Raw genomic sequence first — 26,297 nt, 5'->3', positions numbered from 1 at the left:
TGGGGCCAGTGAAAGTGTGGAACAATTCTGTCCCAAGTCTTATTCTGGCCTAAGTGACCTGCAAGGGGAATCTCGTGGGCCAAGGTAAGAAGGAAACCTCTCAGAGACAAGGGGATGACCAGCCTCCTGGTCGCGCCAGGTTTGGGGTCTCTTGCCTCGGAGTACAGGAGTCCATCGTCCCAGTACACTTTGTGGGTACCTGTGGCGTTCCCTGCAGCCTCAGCAGCAGCCTGCTGTCTGAGGGGTTCAAGTGAGGGGCAGTCTAACTGTGCCTTCCCCAGGTCTTCCCTGGAGGGTCCCCCTGAGCCCAGAAACTCAACCTGACCAGGTTCAAGCTCTTTCGGCTCAGTTTCCCTCAGTTCTTTAAGGTCAGCCTCCTCAGAGACTTGATCCACGACCTGGGGCAAGGGGGAAGCCGAAGCCTTATCCTTACTGCTCCTCTTCTTGGAAGGTGCCTGGTCCGTTCTTCCAGGATCCAGCACCTGTTCAGTGGGGCATCTTTTGGCCTGTGACCTGGTCACAGCAAGGACATGTGCTGGCAAGCCTAACATTTCCATGTGAGTCCTCTGCTCCACTTCTGACCATTGTGACGTTTCCAAATCATTGCCCAACAGACAGTCTACGGGGAGGTCTGAACTAACCACAACCTTTTTCGGGCCACTTACCCCTCCCCAGGAGAAATCAACAACTGCCATACTGTGATTGGTAGTGACATTGCTGGCATTGGTCACTAGGTAATCGGTACCTAGCATGATCTGTCCAGGGTCCACAAAGTTAGGCGTCACCATGGTGACACTGGCACAAGTGTCCCTGTAGGCCTGAGCCACCTTTCCATTGATCAAAGGTGTCTGTCTGTATTTGCCCAAAGTATTGGGACTGGCACCAGGGGACATATCCATATCCCCTGTACAGACAAGGACGGCCTGAGTGAGCGTGCTGACTAAGTCGTCACTCCCCTCGGTTCCCAAGGTTAACCCAACTAATGCCTTGGGAGGCGCACTACCACTGCTGACTGTACTAGGGGGTGCAGGTGCCTTAGGGGCTGCAGTGGCAGGAGTTTGCCCTCCTTTCTTGGTGCACTCACTAAACCAGTGAGTCTTACTTTTACAGTATTGGCACCACCTTTTTGACTGGCCTTCTTGAGTCTTCTTCTTCTGTGAAGCCTGACCCCCACCCTCTTTGGTTTGTTGGGGACCTGTCGAAGACTTCTGGTCATTTTGTTCGTTCTTGTTACTACCCTTTTGGTCTGCTTTCTTCTGACCACCCTGGTTCTGAGTCTGGTTCTGCTTGACCCTTGTTCTGACCCATCTGTCTGCCTTCTTTCCCAATTCTTGGGGAGAGGTCAGATCCGAGTCGACAATGTGCTGATGCAACAATTGGTTCTGACAGTTGTTTAAAATCTGTTCTCTCATGATAAGATTGTACAATCCTGTGTAATCAGTAACCTTGCTACCCAGCAACCAGCCCTCCAAAGCCTTAGTGGCACAATCGACAAAGTCCGTCCAATCCTGAGACTGAATTTTCTGGGTGTCCCTGAACAGCACCCGGTAATGCTCGGTGGTTAAGCCGAACCCATCAATCAGTGTATTCTTCAGGACTTGGTAGTTGTTCGCATCCTCAGCTCTAGTAGTGAGGAGCTTGTCTCGCCCTTTACCTTCAAAGGAGAGCCACAGTATAGCTGCCCACTGACTTTGGGGGACGCACTGGACAGTGCAGGCCCTCTCCAAAGCAGTTATCCACTTGTGGATGTCGTCCCCTTGTTTAAAGGGGGGCACTATTTTACTCAGGTGTCTAGTATCTATACCCCTGTCTTTCTCTCTAATGAGAATGCTGCCACCAGTGGGATCTAACCCACTTAATTTCTGCTCTCGGGCTAAGGCAAGTCTTTCTTTGGCGAGGGCAAGTTCTTCCCGCTCGATCCTCAGATTGACTTCCCTCATCTTCGCTTCATGCTCCCTTCTCTGAGGGGACGTCATTCCTCTCTGAGAAGATGCCTGAGAGACATGTGTACGAACAGATCTGTTAGAGCCTCTGGAGAGAGACCTAGCTCGTCCGTTCCCAACGTTAGGCCTGCTTGAGCGTGGGCCCGGGGCTCCCCCGGTTCCATTCTCATGCCTGCTTAAGTTGGTCCTCGTAAGCCTGCCGACTACCACTGGACCTTTGTTTGCCTCGTCTCCTGATAACTCCTCCTCGTCTTCCTCCTCTGTATGGAGGTCGAGGTCCGGGTCACCAAGGGTTCCCTCTAAGGGAGGCATGTTCCCATCAGCATTGGGGGGACCTGTGTTAGAGGACCTCCTAGCATCGTACGTCTCTAAGAGACCTATCAGAAATGCGATGGTTGGGTTAGAACCCTGGTTTAGCTTCCTGGAGGCACACAGTTGTCTCATCTCCTTGAAGCTAAGAGCTGCATATCGTGACACGACCTGTGGAGGGTCACTGACCACTAAGGGAGTCTCTGCAGACTCTCCGTGGACCGACATGCTTTCTAGTGAGGTGTAAGTGATGCACCTACCTACACTATTTGTTTACCTACTGATCCCTTGCTAAGAGTTGTAGTCAGGGTGTGCTAAGCCCTGTTACACTACAACAGCTGGTTCAGTAGAACTCAGAGTATTCTAAGTTAAGTTATATGTACCTGGGTACTTATGTGATCTTTCACTTTGATATTCTTAGGATACGTGTGTGGTAACCAACAGCAAGCTCAAATCCCAACCGCTGCTCACCAATGTGAGAAGTTGGCCTGATATGTAGTGCTCACTATTCTAGTGATCACTGTGTATCATTCCAAACGACCCTTATTGATGATTGGTTGTGAGTCAACCGTATAGACCAGCTATCCTAGTAGCGTGGATACGAGCAGTCTTTAGGCTAAACTCTAGAGGGCGTGTTAAGCCAGCTGTTTACCATCACATATACCCCTTGAACGTCAAGTGAAAGGACACCACACAAGTTGTTATGAAAATAAAGGATATTTATTTATAACAAGACTACCCTGGCTCTTTATGAGTCAGGGAGCTAAGCACACTACAAAACTCTTATGAAAATACTTCAGTTGCACAATTTACACAAATGCCCGAGGGCACGAGAAACCATCTACACTAACAGTGAAATGCGAATGGTTAGAGTCTGGAGTTACTGATTCCGGAGTGATCCGATCAGTGGGACTAAACGAAAATGAACTGGACACTCGTAGAGCGAATCTGCGATGGAGCACCGAAATGCTCGAGTTACCTAGCCCAGAGGCTGCGGCTGCGTGAGGTTCGGCAAGATGTCGGGAGTCCTCGTTGTAGTCTCAGGAGCCTGAAAGAAGAAGTTGCTGGCAGGCGACCAGTGTCGATGTTCAGCGAGATCCAAGCCTGGATCGGTGATGAAGGAAACCTGAAAGCAGAGGGGACTCAGTTCTCAACCGCTAGCCAGCGATCGTGTGGGTACCCGGAAGGCACCGGCTGAAGTCACCTCGACCAGGTGAGTGGGTGACGTCGGACTCGGCTGTTCCTCGGACCAGGAGGCGCGGCGGCGACCAGGATGGAGGGCGAGCTGTTCCACGAAGGCGTCTGCTGTCGATGATGCTGGGCCCAGGAGTGGGGCAGCAGGTCTTGGCAGTGGCAAACCCACGCGGTGGAGTCAAGATGGCGTCTGGAGTGGACCAGGAGGGTCCGAGGTACTCCTCTGTTGAAGGGGAGCAAGGGCCAGTCTGGAGCAACCAGACCAGTGATGAAAACAAACTATCGTGGTGCGTCGTGAAGAGGGCCACAAGCCGGTCGGCGAGGGGTCGGACAACGCGGTGAACAGCAAGGAGCGGAAGGGCCCCCACGCAGATCTCGTGGATGCTGGGGAGGCAGACTTCGGTGCTGGAGCTGCTCAGGGTTAGGGCTTCTCAAACCCTAGGTGCACTCACTCGAGGGTCCCTCGGTGGGCGTGCTAGATAAGCGTCGTGCAGGTTCTGAAGATGGCCGGTCCCGCAGGTCTCGTCACACCTACGAATCTCAGCTGGGCTGATGATGTAGGTAGAGGTCAGAGATGGCAGGGAACCCGGGTCTCGTCGAGTTGGGCAGTCTTGATCCGTGGGAGAGACGTGCAGCAAACCGCAAGCGCTTAGGTGGTGCCTGCTGGTGCAGGGTGGCTACTCCTTAGCCACAAGGGAGAGTCTTCAGAAATAGTCAAGAGTTCCTTTCGTGGAAAGTAGTTCAAGATTCAGAATTATCCAATTTGGGAAGGGGACTCGCTCCTACCTTTATTCTAAGAAAAGGGGCTGGCCCGTGACTAGGTCCTACCTATGGGTGGGGCCAGGAGGGGGGTGGTTACACCCCTATCCTTTGTCCGGCTTCGCCCCAGCTCAGGGGCAGGGTTGCCCCCGAAACTGGTTTGAGCCGGGCTATGCACAGTGAGCACCGGGGTGCTACTTGCAATCACCTTCCTTTCAGCCCTGCCTACCTGGGATACACAAACCCTGTCTGGGATGGTGCTAACACCGCCCTCGACAGGAAACCCTTTGTCCAAGCTCCCCTCACTGGAAGGTCTCCCAGCAGCAGGAGGTCAGACTTGTGTCTGGTGGCAGCATCCATTTTGTGATGCTGAGGCTTGAGTCAACTTGTAACCGGGGTTCAAGGTTCCTTCCATGTCGTGCCTCTCTAAAAGGGGGGAATGCTAACCCCGCCGCCAGAATTGGCGAGGGGTTCGTATTCCAATTCGTATGACACCTTACTCGACATGTGTAGGTGATGCGATGCCAAAGTTAGCAAATAACCGCAAGGATTATAATGTATTTTAAAGTAGTTGGCCCGCGTCACCATGGAACGGCTATTAGGACTTGGTTCCGCAAGCCGTCGACGGGCTCAGCTCGCGCCAGAGCACCGTCCCACATGATTCCCCGCACTCTGCCTTCAGGATTGATAAGGCCTGCCATAGGAGTGACTGATAGGAATCCATGTGTCCATTTTAGGGTTAGGTATAGGAATACTACACCTACAGCAACGGGTGATTACACCACTTTGCCCCAGCTGTCGTGCAGCCAGTTGTGTCAGGTTTGGGCGGCCATCCAGGGGTGGCATAATACATGCTGCAGCCCCTGGTAGGCCCTGGGTACACCGATGCCCTGGATACCTGTGGTATGCTGAGACAGGGACTGACAAGGCGGCCCAGTTCCAATTAGTGGATGCACCTAATGTACATGTGGGTTAATTTCGAGAGAGAACAGCTAGGCTGTGGGCCTGATTGGCAGGCCCCCAGCCAGGGAAAGTCGTAAACCAATGAAGCAAAAGCAAAAAATCTGGGTGATCATAGGATTGCAGACCCTACTCTCCTACAATAAGTAAACAACTATTAGCAGGAAATGTATGAAATTAGCACTCAGTCAAAAATTACAAAAGTTATTTGGGAATATTAATTTATGCTTTGAATTATCAATTAAATAATACAAATGTTTGATAGGATTTTAAAAATAGTTGCAATTGATAGTAAAAGTGTTTATTTTCTTACTTTTTGAAAGTAAGAAATATATTAAAAGAAGTAATTTAATATATTTGAAGGATTGGGAAAAGTTTGAATTGTGCGTGTAAAAGTGAGAAAACATGTAGGAGCTTTTGAGTGGTACCATTAGTACATACAGAATGAAAAAATTGTAATTCTTCATTATAGTGTTAAAAAGTTATTCACAATTTTAAAAACAAATGTGATAATTTATAAAAACATTAAAATTAATTCTGAGTTGAAGCTGTATGTTCTTAAATTTTAAATCATATTGATCAAATATGGAATTTGATAATGAAAATACTACAAGACATATTGAGTGATGACATGTTATAAAAATGTAATGATAAATTTAATATTACTGTTTTGGACTTTCTTAGATCCCCATAATGAGAAAACGTTTTATTTTTCAAATATTATGATTTCAGTTGTAATAATAATTTAGCAGTTTACATCCCTATATTTATTATTAGTTGCCATGGAATGTTAATAATTTGAGAATAAAATTTGATATGTAGTCATACAAAAGTCTCAAGATAAAACATTTTGGTAATTGTATCGGTGGTCAAGTTAGACAGAAGATTTCATACATGCAGTAATATTGGCAGTAATTTGCCCTTGGAATCCAACCATTTTTATATTTACCTGACTAGACAGAGCATTCCCTGTCTATTGTGAGTCATTTTATTTGCTTACAGTGGGCTTAGAGCCAGCCTACTACCTATCATTGGTTGGCTTCATTGCCACTTAAATTTGCGTGCTTCTTATTTTTTAGTTTTTGTAGACTTTCATTCCTCTTCTTGTCTTTGGCCCTCCTCTGGAGCATGTACGCATTACTTGTGTCCATGCACTACTCACTTTTCAGGTGCCACTTTTTTTCTTTTTGTATAAGCACTCCTCAAGAGTGCGTGTGTTTTCCAGCTGTCCTCTTCATATACTTCTGTGTCCACCGCCACGTTCCAGTGCTCCTCGTTCCCACCTGTGTGCACCTTCCTCACTTCTTTACTCGTGTCCTTCTCCCTACTAGCCCCATGTTGCTCATTTTTTTTCCATCCCCCTCCCCCCAGTGCTCCACTGCACCATCTCTCTGTATCCTTTTCCTCTTCTGTAGCCCCCTGCATAGCTTCTGCCCAACCAGGCCCACTGTATTACATCTTCCGCCACCTATCCCCCCCTTCCCCGGTCCCACTGTCACTTCTGCATCCACCGTTCCACTGTATTGCTTCTCTCAAACCCCACCATCCCCACAGGTTGCTTCTCCCAAAGCCCCCAACTCCACCCATGCTCCCTCCACCTGCTTTTTTTTTTTAAAGTTTTGCATTTCTTTTTTTTTATTACCAATCTAACTAGGATCTCTAAGTAAAAAACTGAAAAAAGCTGCTGCATCATTTTGTATGTGCACACCTATAAAATGACGCGGCTGCTTTTTGAGTCTTGATTTATTAATGCTTTAGCCATGCTGTACAGCATCTGGAATCTGAGCAACATGGCTAAAAACCCCTGGCAAAGCCAATGGGCCCCAAAGAGAACACTGATTGGCTTTGCTCATGCTTGTTCCCACTGGAATTCCCATGTGGGTGGTAAAAAATGCTGTCCTGTGGAGAAAGAGCCAAAATCACTTCTCTGCCCTAGAGAACTGGTAAAATTTTACAACTACAAAACATTGTGACTCTATAAAAATGTCGTACAAAAGGGGGTGGTGATGGACGGAGCATGAGAACCAATTCAAGATCTGAGCATACCCTGCCAAAAATGTCGACACAACGGACCCCAGTCAATGTTGCTGTTTGAACTATGAGGGGCTGATGTTCACTTCTCTCCTTTCTCTCTTTCAGCCGGCTGTCACTGAAACCCCCCAGAAGCATGTAGAACCCACCGTAAGTCATGCTAATATATTCATCAATTTTCATCAACATTCAGGGTTTGATGTAGCACCGGGTTCATGGGACCTGGAAATGGGTCGTCACCTTCACCCACATGGACGACAATTCCAAGTGTTTGTTGTAAACAGAGATGCTTAAACCTGGCACACCAGAGGCCGAACCAAGGAAAGGGGGGCAGGGCTGAGGTGGTGCAGGTTACATTTCAGTCCTCTCCTGGGCACGGGCAAGCAGCATGGGCATCCCTGCTCAGGGGTGTATGTGCACACTCTCTCCCCGTGCTGCAGAGAGGGGCAGGCACACATACACCATCCTGAATATGTATATCTGTCTCTTTCCTCCATCGTGGATTATGCGCATCTGCTCATTTGACCATGTGTGCATCCATTTTATGTTACCATTGAGGAAACACCTGCACCCATCCATACATCTTGGCATGAGTACATGTGTGTATGTTCGGGATCACATTTCATCACTAGACTCAGGATTCAGGTTAAAATCCAAACGTCTACGTGTAGATTTATGCTGACTGCCTGAGCCTACTTTTCCACTTTTTTCATATTCAGAAATACTGACGGAAGTACACCTAGAAAGAAGCCCCAAGCATAAGCTTTCAACCATACCTCTGAAAATGTGTATGGCTCCTCCCTCTATGAGTAGAGTCTCCCATAGCGAAGAATGATGCACAGCCGTGCAAATGCACTTTTTTTATGGGGGGAAAACATTGTTCTCCATGGAGAAAACTTTTCACATACACCACCACCAAATCTGAGAGCTAGCAGTACCCCTTCCGGTGTTGGAACGGTAGCTACTCTGTCTCTCGGCTGGAGTAAATCTACGACCACTCCCTAGATGGAAAGGTAAATGTTGGTATGCGCAAATCTCCATGTGGACTCTTCCAAGGCAAGCCATGACTTGAAACAACTGGTCACCATCCCTTGAATGGGAGCAGGAGTGAGAATTTCTCAGGGCTTGTGGGGGAGTTGACCTCTCTCGTAAGATCATGTACGCCTGCCAGGAATCTCTTGATATAGTCTTGAAAGGTGTAAAAAACATATACATTTCTTGTAAACGTCTGTTTACAGCTGAATTTATCTTTATGAATTTGGCTGTATATGACTACCTCCTATGCTCTTGGGTGTGAGGGCAAACAGAAATGACTAAGTATGTGTACGTGTGCTTGTTCACGTTTTGAATGCAATTCATAAAGGGCATACAATTGGCACTCAGACTATCTAATAAGCAATGAATGTTATCTGTGTGTTTGTCATTTCCATTTCGATGGATATGTTTAATTTTTAAAGTATGTGAGTTCAGTCAGACTTCCTCTATTTGCCATTATGGATAAGATACTTATGTTTTTCTTTTATTGCTATGAGAGGTTTTCACAGCTGGTGGTAAACAGTCACACTTTTTCTTGAGTCAACACATTTGTTTTAATCTGGTTCAGAAGAATGCAAAAGTGAACACTTGCAGCATTAATATGGCTTCCCAAGCGTCAAGTTGGTTTCTCCCCCTGACTGATACCGTGAGCGTTGTCAAGTTGGTGACCGCAGGTGGCCAGGATGCGCCAAGGACTCATGACGCGGCGAATGGACAAAGTATGGACTCTCATTAAACGGATTTGTTTATCGATGACTATCTGGGGGTGAAGGATTTCTCTAACTTGATGTCATCTCAAACAAACTTCAAACCATTGGACAATCCCACGCAAACGCGTTGCCTGTTTCCCCGATAAGGCTTCAGCAGGCCATACAGCTTTGTCAGGACTTCTGCCTCTTCACCAGTCAAGGGAACGGGACTAGAAGAGGAGAAACCAAACCGTGGTTGAGAACTCGCGACCCGCTGACGAGGTCCAGCCTCAAGGTTGTGAAGAAGATATGTGGGCATCATTCAACAGAAGCAATTGTACCTCGAACTGATCAAATGAATCTCTTGGTTGTCCACATAGTGAGAATTATCTTTTCTGAAACTGACTATCGACCCAGGCGGCTAAAGGCAGTAAGCTTTACCATTATGGCTTTACCTAAAGAAGTGAGGCTGTGTTGCTAGCTGGTTGCTAAGTGCATGAGAGGACCATGACAGCTGTGCAACTTCAACACTGAGCAAGCTGTCAGTAGAGAGCATCGTTCATTAAATACCTGCAGCAGACCCATCTGCTCTTAAGCAAACAAGCCGAAACAGCTACACCGTGAGGATTGATCACACGCCTACACCTAGTTAGAAGCCCTGTCTGCGGTAACGAGGCTGCCTCCTCACTTAGCCTTTCATTAAGCACCTGCTGCAGACCCTTCTGCTCTTCATCCAATAAACCAGCGCAGCCTCACTCTGAAAGTTAATCAACCCATCGTACCTAAGCGAGGGGTCTGTTGATTGCAAAGAGGCTGCTGCCAGTCTTTCCATTACGTCCTTGCGGTAGAATCCTCTCACTGTCCTCGGCCCGCAGGATTGATGCCTGTGTGTGGAGGTTTAAGAGCCCTCCTAACTTACCTTCTGTTTGTATATGTCAGGCTGGGCATTGGTCCCCAGCAGAGTCAGAGGGCTGCGGAGGATGTGCCCAGAGGGTGCCACCTGTGAGGGACGTCATAGGTCCATGCCCACACTTTTCAGGTGCCTGTTATAATGATGCTCGTCTTCACCCATGTATTTGAAGTTGCATGTGCAAAGTTGTGTAAAGGGGAAAATTCCTTTGAAAAGGAAAATTGAAATTCACATTTTTCGGTTAGAATGTTGTGAAAAGCTTTAATGAAATAAAGTTCCAGCAACAATTCTTGTAACTTGGCCCGTGATCCTATAAAACCTTTTTTTCTGGACTGTTTCTGCAACTGTGTGGCTTTTTTTTAAAACTTCCCAACCCCTCGATTGATTACACAAAATTCTGAAAAATAGTGTATTACACGAGTGAAGTTTTGGCCAGTTCTAGTTTGTTGGCCTTCATTTAGTTCACAGGATTTCATGAGTTCCCTTCACCTATGTCCAAGTGTAGATTTGCTCTTGCACATTCGTGCTGAAATATTTTGTCTCCTTTTCTCGGGAATGGTATGAAAACTGAACTTACTGGTAACTCACAAGTGTTTTGTAAGTAAGTGCATACCTTGTTTAAGTTTTCATTGTGGGTAACTGTGCATTCACTAGGGACAGGTATGCTAAATTATTCATACTTATGAAATGTTGAAAATATGTACTGAAACATGCATTAACTCCAAGTATCCTTTCACTTAGAATAGTGAATAAAATGTAATGCCGGTTATAGTGCCCTTTTACAGCCAACAGAGCTTGCACCAGAGCAAGTTTACGTGGTTTAAGAAATTGAGTTACTGGCCTACTAGCGTGTGAGCCCAGATTAAGGAGGAACCACAGTCCTTGTCATGGTAAGGCACAAGCAAACCCCAAATGAACCTGTGCTTCACCCTCCGGTAGCTTGGCACAGAGAAGCCAGGCTTTTGTAAAGTATTTATTCAGCACACAAACTGTAAAACAGTGGAAACACCACGCAAAAAAATCACCCATGAGCTTAGAAAAGTAGATCTGAATTTTATAAATAAAACAAGACCAAAACAACATAAAACCAATCTGTAGACCTGGAGTTATACTTTAAAAAAAATATTAATTGCAAAATAGCTCCTAAGTCATAAAGCACCAACCGCGGCTATCTGGTTGTGCTACTCTGGGTCAAATTCAAAAGTTCAGACCGACCGCGATGGAGCACGGGTCGGATGCAGTCCCAGAGTAGTCCCGCTAAAATGTTACCTTCTCAAGTTTTGTGGCAAGAGACCGGTTCGTATTTGAGAGGGTCAAGGGAAGCAAGGAGAGTGTCACTGGCGGTGGTCGGCGTGGGGCGGGGAGCAGGCTGGGTGTCTCAGATGGGTAAGCTGGAGATTTGCGTTGGCGATAATCTGTGGGCGATTGATGCTTGGTGGGCAAAGAGACGGGTGGTGGCGGGTTGGGCTTAATTTTGGTGTCGGCAGCATGGTCTCGGTGTGAATAGGCCTGTTCGGGGTCACCAAGAGTCCAAAATGTTGATCTTTAGAGTGCTGACCCACACCAAGGGTCCAAGTCCCGAGGGGCACCACTTGACGGTCAGGAACTCACTGCAACTGGATCCAGGAGTTGATTGGGGGAGTCTTTTATGTCCCTGAAGCTCAAATCAGGTGGCCAGCAGGCTAGCCCTTGAAATCACCCTGGGGTCCTGGGTACAAGATGAAGTTGCAGGTCTAGTTCTTCTTTCCCAGGCAAAAGGGCAGCAGTTCCTTTAGAGCTGCAGTCTAGCAGAGTGACAGCCCTTGTAGCAGCACATCAGTCCTTCTTTGTAGCAGAGAGTCCACATCTCCAGAAGTGTACTGAAGAGTTGGTGTATGAGGTTCTCGTTTTGTACACTGTTGTGCCTTTGATGGAAGAAACTTCTAAACAACATGCTTCTGAAGTGCACAGATGCCCTGCCTTCCTGGTCCCGGCTCTAGACTAACTACCCTTTGTGTGGAGGCAGGGCACAGCCTATTCAAGTGTAAGGTGAGCTGAGTCCAGTTCCTCCCACTCATCCTGCCAGTGATTACCCATCCAGTCACACCTACGCTCCCCATTGTGTGTGGCTGTCTAGGAGGATTACACAAAGCTCAACTGTTAGATACACCCAGTCCTGTGACCAGAGACAGGCTGCATGCACCAAATGACAAATGCAAGAAAAAAACGATTTTCTAAAGGTGGTGTTTTCAGAATTGCAATGAAAATGCAGGCTTCACCATAAGTTTGGATTTTTAAATTGTGATTCCAGAGTCACCAAACATGAACCGGTTATTCCTTCTCATTGGAGATTACACTTATAAAATGTAATAAGGCAACTGTAAAGTGATCCTGTGGGCGAGATAGGCCTTGCAGTAGTGAAGAACAAATGTAAGAGTTTTTCACTACCAGGGCATGTAAAACATAAACGTACACGTGTCCAGGGCCTGCTCTAGGGGTGACTTCTACAAATGTAAGAGTTTTTCACTATCAGGACATGTAAAACATAAAAGTACATGTGTCCAGGGCCTACTCTAGGGGTGACTTCTGTCTATTAACAGGGAGGTGTGGGCCTGGCAAAAGGTTTAAACTGCACATACAGGCTGTTCAGTGGCAAGACTGAGACATGTTTACTGGGCTATTTACGTGGGTGGCACAATCAGTGCTGCAGGCCCACTGGTAGCGTTTAATGTACAGGCCCTAAGCACATGTTGTGCCACTTTTCTAGGGGCTAACAAGAAAATGAAATAAGTCAATTGGGTATAAGCCAATGTTACCATGTTGTAGGGAAAGAGCATTAGCACTCTAGTGCAGGTTGGCAGTGGTAAAGTGGTCAGACTCCTAAGGCCAGGAAGTCAGCAAAACCAAGAGGTCTGAAGGCAAAAAGTTAGGGGGAAACCACGTCAAGGATGCCAGGTTTCATGGATCTTTAAATCTTTGCAAGCAAAGAATGTGTTGAGAGCTCCGCCAACAAACCAGTCTTCTGTGCTTGCTCGGTGAGGATTAAAATTTCAAAAGCCTGTTTTCCTTTGTTGCAAGTTAATCATCAACAACAAGCTCAACATGACTGCTCTGGTCAACGCTGTCCCCGCCTCATGCCCTGAAGATGCTGAGGAACATGTTCAAAAGGCTCCCACTCAGCACATCCTCATCACAACCAAGATGGACTATGGGAACAGCCTCTATGCCAGGATCAAGAAAACACTCACCTGAAGGCCAATCACAATTCAGCGGCTGGAATAGCTCTCAACCTCCCACACCGCACTCATATCCCGCGCCACCTGAGGCAGCTCCTCTGGCCCCCATACACAAACGAGCACAATTCAAGCTCTACCTAACACTGGCCCAGCACACCTCAACAATCGCATCTGCCTTCACAAACCTTCTACAGCGCTCCTAAAGCATGTAACGACCAGTGTAGCACCACTTCACTTCTTGAATTCCACAAGTAGCTGCAGACCTGGCGTTCCAAGCCTGGGTTTGGCTAGACTCACACCTGCTCAGTGCCAGAATATCTTCCCAGGTGATAGTTTGCTCTCCAAAGTTTCCATAACTTAGCATAACACCTCAACGTCTCTTTCCCCATCAACATCCCATTCAAGTAGATGCCACACTTACAACCTCATCTGTGTGTTAAAAGGTTCAAGGAATATCACCACTATAGTGGCGGCAAGCGACGTGAAAGTGGTGGGGTGAATCAACACCAGCAGGTTTGGAACAACTTAATAGCCCAGTACCCATCCCCATCAAATGAGTTAAACAGTTCGAAAAATGTACTTTTTTCTTAAATAAATAAAATAAAAGTACCAACTGCCATTGGTTTCACGTGTGCAGGAAAGACCCCAGAGACGCGGGACCACCATGCGGGTGGTGTCTTCACTATCACTGCAGCTTATCATATCTGATCGAGGCTTACACGCCATATCCTGCAGACTTTGTTTTGTTGCTGCAGGGGAAGCTACTGCTGTTGCCTGTGCTATAGCTGCAGTACTCTGTGTTAAAGAAGGTAGCCAAACTTCAGCCAGCACTAGCCCGTCTCTCCGTGTGAGGGAAGCTTGCCAGCCTGGAGCCTGTACGGGGCCTCCTGTTGGCCGCATTTACAGATCTGAAGTAATGTGGCATACTGGCAAACACGTGAGATTCCGATTACTGCGCAATTTTGCACTTTCTGCACTTTCATCAGCCACGGACTAGTGGAAACCATGTCACAAATACAGCAACATTTTTACCGCAGGTTATTTCCTCTGTACTTGCACTAAAGTGTGTAAATAAATTGCAGCCTGCGCACACTGTCTGTTCAGCAGATATCGGCACTCTTCACCTTACAAGCTTGCCAGATTGAGAAGGAAGGCACTGCACTATTCAAACCACGGATCCTGACTCCAAAGTGAAGGGCCAGCGAACCCTACCCAATCATGGAGCTGCTCTCGTGCTGTTTTCAGCATGAGTGCACTTCCATGATTGGTCGTAACAGGCTAACAAAGTGCTCCTTTTCAGACTAGAAGCCTGCGCCTGCAGTCGACTGGCTGTTATATTGCTAGTATTGCGGCGGGCTGAATTGAGCATGTCAGGCTGGCTGTTGCAAGGGAGCCGGCCGATCCAACATGCGCACTTTAGGCAAGTCATTCCTGCTGCCAATCAGCAGCAGGAATAGCCCCACCCGGAGCCGAGACACAGTGCGCACTTCACTAAAATGGTCTTATTTATTGACCATTTTTAACAATTATGTTTGCTGCAACTGCTACACTCGCAGCAGGTGGGGCAACGCTCCTCCACCCTAAAGGAGGAACCGCCACTGCACCACTATTACCACCCTGTTAGAAATCTAAGATTTAAGAAAGCAAGGTTGTTTACTTCCCACCTTTAGACTGAAGATAATGGGAGGAAACGCCTTTTCTTATTTAGCAGCTGAATGGTGGAATGCCCTTCCCTTACCATTGCGAGAGGGAGGTGGATGACAAATTAAAATTGTTAGAATTGTTAAAAACATGGTTGTTTTCCTCTCACTAGTTTTGAAATATCTGACGTAACTTTTTTTGCTTTTCACCGGGACGCCATTTCGGCAGCAGTTTGCGCTTTACACATATTATCATTCATTCATTCATGTATCATTCATACTGTAAAATGGCGGGTGTTTTCATTCACAGTCCAGATGGCACCTGGCAGGGCCTTGTGTACTTTATTGGCGTCCCAGCTGCACAATGAGATATTCATATTTACACGAGTTCAAACATTTGTTAACTCTTTATTGTCCTTTGTCCACGGAGGGTTCTATACATTATATACACATCTGCAACTATCAATAGGATACGAATGCATAACTCTCTATATAGAACAAACGTGCATAGCTCTACGTTGTGTTCACTCGTTCTATTCTTTATGCTATACATAAATGTACAATTACATGCAATGTATCTCGTTTTATTAACAAATCATAAATAAATGCATTGTACTTTTTATTATATGTGCACATACAAATCTGTGCACTACACAGATATGTATACTGAAATGTACTCATTGCATATGTCTCTGCAAGTCTCATCCATCTGTATAATTATATACATCAAACACGTGTATATATCTATTCCTTACTTGCATGCACATAATTCTATGGACTGCATGCAAGTGTTTACACCATAAACATGGCATGCGTATGTGTAAACCGCTGTAATTTAATGAAACTCATACAACTCAAAATATTACGTGTCTGTTTGATTGCATGACTGTAAAGGGTAAAATGTTACATATTTTTCAAACATCTGCGACGCTCAACCTTGTCTCTGTCTGTTGTGTTACATTTCAGAGTTCTGTGCAGTGTCATGTTCACCGTTTGCAACAACCCTTGGTGAAGTTTAATGCATACTTCTCTACCTCACACATGCATGCCTAACTTTAAACACTGCATACATGTACCATGCTATGTGCTACATATTCAGGGGTAACTATATGCACTATATTCTGAACATACCTGGGTCTGGTGGCTCTGTGAACCAATGAGTCCGCCGCCGGGCTTGTGTTTGACCTCATCAGTCACAAGTTCATATCCCAGCGGGTTCACTCAGCCTTTCATCCTCCCGGGGTCGATAAAATGAGTACCATAGAGTTGTGTAACAATAAACATATGTTATTCAGAATCAAGACCCCCCCCACGGGTGAACGTGCGATTTACAAAAGTTATGTTATTTTCTGAACATACACAGGCACCATGTGTACATGATATGCATGTGTTTAATTCTGTCCATTGCATGTGCCAACTCTATACATGACACATGCTTGTATCATTCTTCACATTACATGTATCTGTAATTCTGTGCAATACCTGCAGCAACCCTATAGATTATAAAAACGACTATGACTTAATCCATTGCATGCCTCTTTATAGTTCTATGCATTGCATATGCGTGTATAAGTTTCTATGTTACACTTACACCCATCAGTGTCAGTCTGTACAATGCATGCACTGACTCTACATGTGACACGTACGCAGGTTGTGTGTGGTTCTGGACAGAGTTGGGCCTTGCTCTGCTCCCGGCGCACCAGGCGCCCTGCAGCCCCCCGCTGACGCCCTCTCCACGCCACACAACATTAACCACATTACGGCCGTGCAGTTATGAGTGGCATCAGCTGATAACTGCCTGACCCTGCCTCGTGCACGGAGGAGCCAGCGGCCGGGCGGGGGAGGCCACCAGACGGGGGGTGGAGTCGGCGAGATGCTCCTGCGGTTTTATCGTGCTTATTGACTGAGCTGACACCGAAAAGCTTTAAAGATTGGGCAAACAGAGCGCCGTTCATTGTGGTCCAGACGAGAGGCCAGCGCGTGCCGCGGCCACCGCCGCCCCGAGGCTGTGGATTAAGGGACACACGCGACAGAGTGACTGGAGGTCAGAGGTCAGACCACAGGGGCTCAAACATGCCTTGGAAATGGAGGAGGCTGAGTTTGACGCTGGTGAGTCCTTTGGTGACAGATGTCTGGGTGAGATGACAGTCTTCTGGCCTGTAGGGAATGGATAAGTGGGCGCTACCAGGTGGGCGGAGCATCAGGTGTGTCAGTGTGGCTGGAGCGGACATGCAACTGACTCTGTCCCAGTGTTACTGGCTTTTCAGGGGCGTGGGTCATCGGGAGATCTCCGCATACAATAGGCAAACATACTGCGAAAAGAGCCCATGAAGGAGAGTGGAGGAGGCGTGGCCTGAGCTGTGTGTGCTGATGGGGCGGGGTGTGTCTTCTGCTGCTTTGGTCACTCAAGGAACCAGGAGGATTTGTTTCAGCACCCCCGAGCACCCCTGGAACAGACTTTAGAATTCCTACAGTTTAAAACTACTCAGGTGAAAATTAGCTGAGTGCATCCTTTTTTCCACGGGGAAGAACATTTTTCAGCAGGGGAAGGGTTGTACCCCCCCCCCCCTCCAATCTTTTGGGTGTTGCCTTCCTTTCACATCCATGGAACAAAAATACTCCGGATCTCGGCACGAGTAAATCTCTGTGCGGGTGTAGCGATGAGAAGTTTGTGCATGTACACAAACTTTCCAGGGCCATTATTGAATTCACTTGAATAAATGGCTTTGCGAATCGTATCCCATGTGAGACTTGGGTATGCACTTTGCAGCAGTTTCTATCGTAAAGACACTCGACCCCACTAGCATGTATGTCAGAAGGTCTCCCGCACGACCCTGCCAGGTAGAGTGCGTGCATCTCGTGCGCTGTTCGATGGCCTTGATTAACAGGGCAGCTGTTAGTTCATTTCCGCTTCCTTTCAGGGGCAGGGGTCAGGAATTGAGAATAGGGCGTTGAAAGGGGGAATATTATTACCCTAACTTTGAGGCAGTGAGCTGTGTGCTCTTGAGCCATAGGGCACTGCCGCTGCCCTGGGCTGTTTTCTAGCAGGCCGCAATGAAGAAACGATCTTTGGAGACACTCTCTCGTGCTATTGGACAACAATAAGCAATGCACAATTAGAGCGGGTCAATTGTGTACCATGTGGGCACAGCAAACGTCATGTTTCTTAAAAACGGTTCTACATTGTTTCTCTGAATTGCACAGCCGCACTCTCAGGGTTCCTGGAGTTTAGTGCCTGCTGACCTGCTGCTACGGTGGCCTCCATCTTCAATCAAGAACTGGAGATAGTGCTAGAGAATTGCCCCCCTCTCTGCCCCCCATTCGGGGGTCTTTTTAAAGGGGAGGCCCCAGCAGGGTGGCACCTTGGCTGCCTGGAGGAGTCACCCTTCCTGCAGGTAGTCAAGGACTCCTAACACACCTTCACCGTGACCAATCCTTGACATTAGGACACAGTGAGCAGTACACCATTAACAATAGGACGCTGGGTAGAAATAGGCCTCAGTGCGCTACACAGCTTTAAAGGAAGCAAAGTGCTCCTCAATAAAGGAAGTGTTAAGGGAGGCATCACATGTACTTTAGGGATTCCTGGGAACAAATTGTTCTTGGGCTGCAGTGAGTAATGCTCTTGCACCGCTGTGATCTATAACAGTGAGGGACGGACTCGCAAAGGGCCTCTGCCAGCGGCGGCTGCTCCTACGGCGGAGGAGTGTTGCCCCGCCTGCTGAAAAACCGGGAAACATAAAATGATATTAAACCAATTTATTATCCTTTTACTTTTCTTTGCTTGCTGGAGCCAGACAAGTCTGAGTGGAGCCATGACGACAGCAGGGGAGGAGTAGAGCACACTGTAAGTGCGCATGATGGTTTGGGTGTCCATCTTAGGTCGACCAACCCGCCATGCGCACTTAGGTTTCTCCCACCCAGCTGTGCTGCACTGCCAGGCTGGAGAAACTCCCAGGCACTGTCTGAGCGGCAAACTAAGCTGCTCGGACCAATCCAGGCGCTGCTCTCATGCTATTGAGAGCAGCATCGGGATTGGGTGGCGAGCCTTGGAATAGGCTTGTTGTTTTTAAAATTATTTTCTTAAACTTTCACTCCCGCCCCACTTTCCCTGCCCGTCCACTTGGGTTTTGCGGCACCTTCCACTGGCCTCCGCATTCATGGTGGAGGCTCCGAAGTCGTGGAAGGACCTCTGCAATGGGTGATTGAAGTACCGAGGTCCAGCCATGAGTGCAGGACCCCAGCCACGAGTGCGGTACCCCAGCCACGAGTGCGGGACCCCAGCCACGAGTGCGGGACCCCAGCCACGAGTGCAGAGGCCCTTTGTGAATCCGGACCACAGTGTCAATCTGTAACATTGAGGGGGATATTTACAACGAATTGTTAGAGTGTGGGGTTATGTCAAAATTGGTAACACTGTGCTCCAACGTTTTTGAAATGCAGGGATGCACCATTTTTACCAAAATACGGCACACCCCTGTGTTTCCCTGAGTGCATGGCGCTAATAAAGCTGCCTAGCGCCAGCGCAGAAACCCTTGCACCATGTTGCAGGGGTGCCTGCACTGCAGGGGTGATTGCTTATGCGCAAGAAGGGACACCTTCCTGCACATAAACAATCTTGAGGGTCGATTTGCTCTTTCCATGTGGGCTGCAGCATGCAGCACACATGAAAAGAGCACAAAACAAGGAGAAAGTGATAAATTCTACTCGTATCGCCAGTCGAAGACCAGGGAATCCCTGGTCCTCATTTTTGGTGCTGTCCCCGCCTTGCAAATATGAGGCAGCGTCAAAAAGCAATGCGTGTCGCGGCAGAACGCCCACTGCAACACCCGTTGCACGCCCCTTTCACGCTAAGTGATGCGTGAAAAAGGGCCTAATCTACAAGGCAGCGTTAGGCTACGTTAAGTGGCTTCACGCCGCTTCGTAAATAAGGAGAAGGAGATATCGCCACCAGAACGTCGCTAGAAGGGACATTCTGATGGCGTTTTCCTCTTGTAAATATGCCCCTGAGAGTCAATCGATGACATTGACGCTGACACTGATTAATCGCTATGCTAGTTAATCAGATCTGTAGGTAGGTCAGGATGGTAACTAGCATAATAATACACGTTTGTAAAGCGCGAACAATCACCCGTAAGGGTCTCTAGGCCCTGGGGGCCGTCGGGAAGATTCAGCAAGCTGTTGCCCAGAGCTGGGCTAATCTGCCGCCGGCACCGGGGATCGAACCGTGATCCCAAGGAGTCAGTCGCCCTGGTCGTCCTGGCCGCGGCGCCACACCTCTTCCCGTGGATCTAGTTCTATCAATGTCAGCATCAGTACAAGGATAAAAGAATCTGATTGAGCAGCTCTTGCGCTCCTGAGTGAAGCTGCGTGAAGAGCATGCGGTGCAGCGCGCCCTGGTGCCATTGCCCCAGTCAGTGGGGCGCACGACCATCTAGCGGCCCGCCGGGCTGTTTGCGCGGTGAATGAAAGGACGGAAGCGCCCGATAAGGATAGTTCAGGATTTGCTGTCGGAGACTTTTTTGGCGGAATCTTATTGACTTCACTAAAAGGCCAGAAACAATCCGAAAGATCCAGCCAATGAGGCTACAATAAGACAACTTCCTTTTATTAATAACAACATCACGGATTGTAATGAAATCGATTCTTCAGAGGAGAACATGGTGTGATCTATTTCTGGCTATTGTACAAGGTGTATTAATGGGGAATTCACTCTGTGCTTTTACAATTGAGGTAAATCTGTACCATTAGAGCAGGCAATCTGTGTAGAGTTGTTTTGTGTCGATGCATTATAAATTCAACTGTTGTTATGGGTGAAGCTCTTCTAAGGCTCCATATAAAGTGTTTCTAGCAGTGGCTACTTCCGCATAGTACATTTGATGGAATCTGGTTTAGAGCACCGGGTGATCATATTAGCAGGAGTTTTGGAAGACGCCTGCCTAGAAATATGACAACAAGATGCTGATACACTGTGATTAGGTTTTACGTGGTGGATTGACTTGACTTTTGGCATCATTTACACCCATATGTTTTGTGAAATCTTCCTCAACTTTGTGAGGCTCGCACAATTTGAGAGGATTTCCACAGCCCTCAGCCCTACTTTACCCTACTTGGGGCAGTGGAATCGGCGTGTTGTTCTGGCCATAATAACGTGTACTCTTGAAGCGTGCAATTCTTTGCACCATTCACCAGACTCACCTTTGCAGGGTAGTTGGGCAGTAAAAGGTGCACTGCTGGGTAAAAGGGCCTTCTCTTTGCTCACAATAGATTGTGCCCTCCTGGACCACACATATGGTGCAGTACAAGCCCCTGATGTCAATGCCGAACAAGCATTTACAATGCAACGGTCTCGGCATTGTTAAAGTTAGAGCTATTGCCATTGCTCATGACAATGCCGTTTCTTTAAATGTTTTAAAAACAAAAAACATAAACAAAAATAATGTCATGAGCAATGGCAATAGCTCTAACTTTACCAATGCCGAGACCATTGCATTGTAAATGCTTGTTATCACATTAGGATTACAATAAAGATGTATAAAAATGAAGCTTCGTTTCGTGCAAACCGTTGTGGTAGAAAATTGGTTTAAAAATTCCTGACATAATAAAGTTGCAGTTTCCATTTTTACAACCCAGAAAATAAGTGGCCAGCGGCATATCGACCCCCACTCAATTTTGCTCAGTACCTGCAACATGTGTGCTTTCAAATGTTCCCTGCTGATTTAAGGTCTCTTCAACTAAGGTTTTCAGATCTTTTTATTGGCTTATGTAAAAGATAAATCGGCTTTCTTGCTGTGTAGAGCTCACCTTTACTTATGCAGGCAGCCCTTCCCTACATGCCCCGACTTAAAACAGATCGTGAACCCTAGTAGTAGGCACTCTGCATTTGGGCGCTAGACGGAGGCAACTTAAAAATAAATCTTTGTGAGAAGTTCCCAACACCTGCCTCTAAAATTAGTCAATACGCCGTGCCGATTTCCGACTAACGTTACTTGTCCTTTATGCACTATATTTCTATGGGAGAGATTACCTCCACCAACCAGTCCTCTCTTTGACATGTCAACACACAAGAGGAGGTGGAGCGCGGAGAGTTGTTACTGGCGTGCGAAAACACATTTACTTACTTCCTACGTTGCAGATTGAAGCTCTAGCGTCGTGATCACAACAGCCGACTTGCAATGGCCTGAACTGTCACTCGCTAATACAGGACTGAAAAATCGACTTTATGACACAGGCATTGTTAATTCAACTACCCTGTTTGTTTTTCATCATATTAATGCGAGTAACCTCTATTTCACTTGACCATCAAGGTAACATAATAAAGTTAACTTAAACGAGCAATAATGTTAACTCATACTGCAAGTTTGTAAACAAATTAAAATTGCGAGATTTTAACTTATCGAAATCTTTTAATTGTTAAGATCATAAATACTACGTGCTTCTGTTCAGGTTTTTCAATATGTCCGTCAGCTCAGAGCTCACACGTGCGGGTAGCGACCACCTCCAATTTCCAAGGCGTGTAGCGTCACAAACATGGTCATAGCAATAGAAGAAAGACTGTAGCGGGATGGTTTAAGGACTGAAAACCGGCTAATTGTAAGATCAAGCATGGCGGCGGAGGCAAGAGGTGCCCCGTTCTCTTCTCGTTCATTGAACTGCAGTGAGCCTAACTACCGCGCGCCATGGTAAAGAAAGTTGAAAACTTCGTTAGCCGCCCTTTTCAGGCGTCTGAGCCGCAGCCATGCGCAAACAAGCAACGGACGAAGGGGGAGCGGACGAGCACACGACCAAGGCAGCGTCCTTTTCGGATTCGGGGGCGTGTTTTGCAAATGTCTCCTCCTTGAGACTTTTCGCAAAAAACACGCCCCCCGATCCGAAAAGGACGGGGCATGATTGGAGTGACGGGACCTCTTCTCCAATGGCTGGCCAGCATTTACGAGGCCAGCCAATGGAGAACAGGGCAGAAGAGGGGCGGGTTCAAGCCCCTCTTCTCCCAAGTCATTAAATCTCCGGACTTCCGGTCTGCCGACCGGATGGTCCCGAGACCTAAAAACGAAACCCGCTGACCATCTGTGCACTGCTGGATTTATGTTTTGGGGAGCTGGATGGGTCTATGTGGATACAAATAAAGTGAATCCCGTTTGGTAAAAATACAATGTACAGTGTTACTCCACAGTTATGTACACCATGGGCCTTCAATGTAGGAGGTATTACTGCTTCACAGTACCCTGCAGGGTCTTGTTCCTCTCTGAGTGAAATGATGTTATCTGTAGACCATGCTGCCTGCTGAGGCAAAGGATGCGAAACATGAAGAATTACCATAGCCACTTATTGGCCAGAAAGAAACTGTCTATCATTGGGCCACAGTGAATGCTGCTGCGAGGCCATATAGATGTTGTTGTGCAGAGTAATGTTGCAATAGTTGGCCAGATGAAACGACTATCACTAGCCACAGAGTCCTCTCCTCTTGAAGCTGCGTGTTATTAAAGTGCTGTAAACTGGGCTGCTTGCCGACATTCACGTGCACAGAATTAGGCGGCACTTAAGCGTCTGCTGATGAGTCACATGAATCTGAATGTTATTTACATCTGTCGCTGCTATGATGGTAACAACAGAGTAAAAACACAAGATGCTTTCCACTGTTGTTCTGTCACCAAGGGCAGTGCCCCCGCCCCCACAGTGTTCACCGTCTTGCCTGGCTCCCTGAAGACTCTTGCGAAGTGGCATGTGATGGTGACCGGTCTCACCACCCTCTCTCACCACCCTGGTATCACCACAGACCCGAGGATGGCGAAGGGGCATAGATGCTGCCCTGCAGTCAGCTCCGGGTCTACGGAGACCAGGGCCACTGCAATTATGGGATTTTGTGCCTGTGGCATTTCCCGCATAATTATGGATTTGCTGCATAATTCTAATAAAAAATAGTTTTTAGCTCAAATAGATCAAAAGTTACTAATAGCACAGCGACGTGGTGCCGCACAGTACAAGGCACTTGCCAAAAGCTGACTGGTTCCATTTCTGTTGCTTATTGCTATCTTTGTGTGTTACATTGGTACTAGTGAAGTGAAACCTATGCTCAGACAGTGTTAACAAGTGCAAATGTGACAAAATAATGAAGTAATACTATCACAAATGCCGCATAATTTGCTTTTTCTTGCCGCATATTTTAGACTACCCTGATGAAAAATGTGGTCCTCCCCCGCTGCCTGCTTCCAGTGGCCCTGACAGGGACCCACAGGTGACAGGGGACAGAGAGCGCATTCAGATATGTTTTCTGAACAGGGTGGGGACCTTTCTTGACAACAGCAGCCGGAAGATTGTACTTTTTGTGATGGCTCAGATAGAATGCTCAATGGAAATGTCTTAACCGAACAAGACCCTAAAATCAGTGCTTAATTTGTAAAAAAAAAAATATGTGCTGATGCTTTTGTCCGTAGGCCAGTGCAGCTTGCACCGCACATTGTCCCTACCATGCCGCCAATGATAGTAACAACACAACTACTAACCATCACACTCCTACAAAGTATGAAAGAATGAATGACAGCATTTATAGAGCGTAGTGTTCACTCCGAGGAGCATCTTGGCGCTAACGGAAGCGGGGGAGGGGGGCTGTGGTAAGGAAAATAGTGAGTAAAGTCGGGTGGAAAGGTCAGTATGATAATTCATCCTATTTCAGGCCCCCAAAGCTTAAAGAATGGATTGATGGCAGGTAATAGTAATTTTTAATCTATATTAAATTGATAATCAAATGTTGTTGTGGTCATCTCTAAATTAGCCAGACAGTGGCACCTTGTGGCAGACTGTCACAATCCCTGGTGTTGACAATTAAATGCCAGTGCCGAGCACCAGAAACCACCTTCTCAAATTAAGCACTGCCTAAATTGTTTCATTTTTTTCACTGGCTCAAATTAAGCACTGCCTAAAATGTTTCATTTTTTTCACTGGAATTCAAGGTACTTTCAATTGTTGAGGCCGCGGAAAGAGTATTGTGTTTTCTAATCGTACATTTTGATCAAAGTCTCATTTTTGGCGACATTGAGGAACAGAAAGTTCCCCTTCATTCTGAAGCGGATTTGCCTCAGCCAGCCCCCGATTCAATTTCCCATTTCAATCAATCAAAAGGGATTTGCAGAGCATGGGGGGGGGAGGGGTTCTGCTGCTTGGTGGAGGCAGTCGAACCGCCAGGTTTTCAGACCCTTTCCATCTGTGTTTGGACCTGATGATCATCCTTACCCAGGAGGAGCTGTTGATGTACAAAGGGACCTTTCACCAAAATCCTCATGGAGATGGTGTGGAGGTGTCAGGAGTCTGAGGGCTCCTGGGGAGGCTGCAGGGAATGAGGCGACCAGTGAGGCGGAACCTCCCATTCTGACCTCTTGGTCATGGAGGGGCAAGCAACAGCCACATCTCTGTAAAACTAGAGCTGATTCACAAAGTCAGCTTTTCAAGGTGGGGAAGTAGACTATAATGTTACACAGTGCTTAATTTGTAAAAAAAAAAAAGAAAAAAAAGAAAAAAAGAAAATTATTGCAGACACCCAAAGGTTTTCGAAAGAGCCTGCTACGGAAGGTCTGGTTTGCCAAGGATGCATAATCTTGTGCCTACGCTTCCTACTCTGTATCTACCTTTCTTAGCCCTGGACTCTCTATCACTGATTTTCTTTCGTTCTCTTCATTCTTTTTCTCTTTTCTTCTTTCTCTCTCTTGCTCAAGATCAAAGTTTCATGAATAAAAACAAGCCCCGATCCCCAAAAATGAGTACCAGGGCCTGGTACCTGCAGGCACAGGCACAATTTAAGCACCGGGTCTACTCTGTTATTAGTATCTGGTAGGTCCAGCAAAAATATGACCAGGTGTGTGCGTGATTTGAGTAATTTCCCTTTGCATAATTACACGAAAATTACATGAACAGCAAAAAGTGACATTTGGAGCAGTTTTTTGCTTTAAATGTGCCCTTGTGTCCATTTTTGTCCATTTTTGGTGCAAGTACACATTTTGTGCTAAAAATAGTGCAAAATCGCACATGAACCGAACAGCCGCCGCTCATGTGCACTTCGTTCACATTGATTCCGGGCTCCTTTGATAGAATTTCCCCCCAAAAGTATGGAAAGTTAAGCGACATGGCATAATATCATCACCTCGGGCATTTCACCTAAAAATCATAACGTAATGCTTCATAATTTCTGGTATTTCGTCAGTGTAATGAAAATTGTGCCCGGCCCTAAGCATGACACGTCAAATGACTCATTTATGGGAGACATTAAATGCTGTACCGCTAGGATTCATTCAGCCAGAGTTACCTGAGGTGTTCAAAATTTGAGTAATTTGATGTAATTATGTGAAATTTGCGATAAATTGTATGAAATTTCACTTAATTACATGAAATACAAATACATCATTCAAAGAAAAATGTATTCTCGTGTCAATTTTTGACGCAAGGACATGTTTTGCTCTAAAAAAACTAGTATGAAAAGCATAAACAGCCGCCACCCTCGCTTTGGATTTTCGTGTTGTTCCCACGCTATATTTGTACCTTGAACGGCAGCATCATTACACAACTGGCATAATGGTATAATAAAAAAAATAGCATAAGAAGCGTAACACAAAACATCCCAA

The 26,297-nt window shown here is 46.8% G+C and overlaps 1 protein-coding gene across 19 annotated transcripts in view; it reads left to right on the top strand.

Annotated features, from left to right (window-relative positions):
• Positions 1 to 26,297, top strand: part of TNS1 (tensin 1) — a 1,878,049-nt gene that overhangs the window by 1,441,621 nt on the left and 410,131 nt on the right. For 18 of the 19 annotated variants that reach the window (XM_085649989.1, XM_085649997.1, XM_085649992.1 and 15 more), the window contains one exon: positions 7,305 to 7,346. In XM_085649989.1, coding sequence (XP_085506115.1) covers positions 7,305 to 7,346 — 42 coding nt within the window. Of the gene's footprint in view, positions 1 to 7,304; positions 7,347 to 16,733; positions 16,795 to 26,297 lie in introns of those variants that run through there. The other variant, XM_085650000.1, reaches the window with a different exon arrangement.

This window comes from Triturus cristatus, chromosome 3_2 (genome assembly GCF_964204655.1).
Source record: "Triturus cristatus chromosome 3_2, aTriCri1.1, whole genome shotgun sequence".
Classification (NCBI taxonomy): Eukaryota; Metazoa; Chordata; class Amphibia; order Caudata; family Salamandridae; genus Triturus; species Triturus cristatus.
The sequence above is the reverse complement of the archived record's forward strand: the minus strand, read 5'-3'. Positions and strand labels throughout refer to the sequence as shown.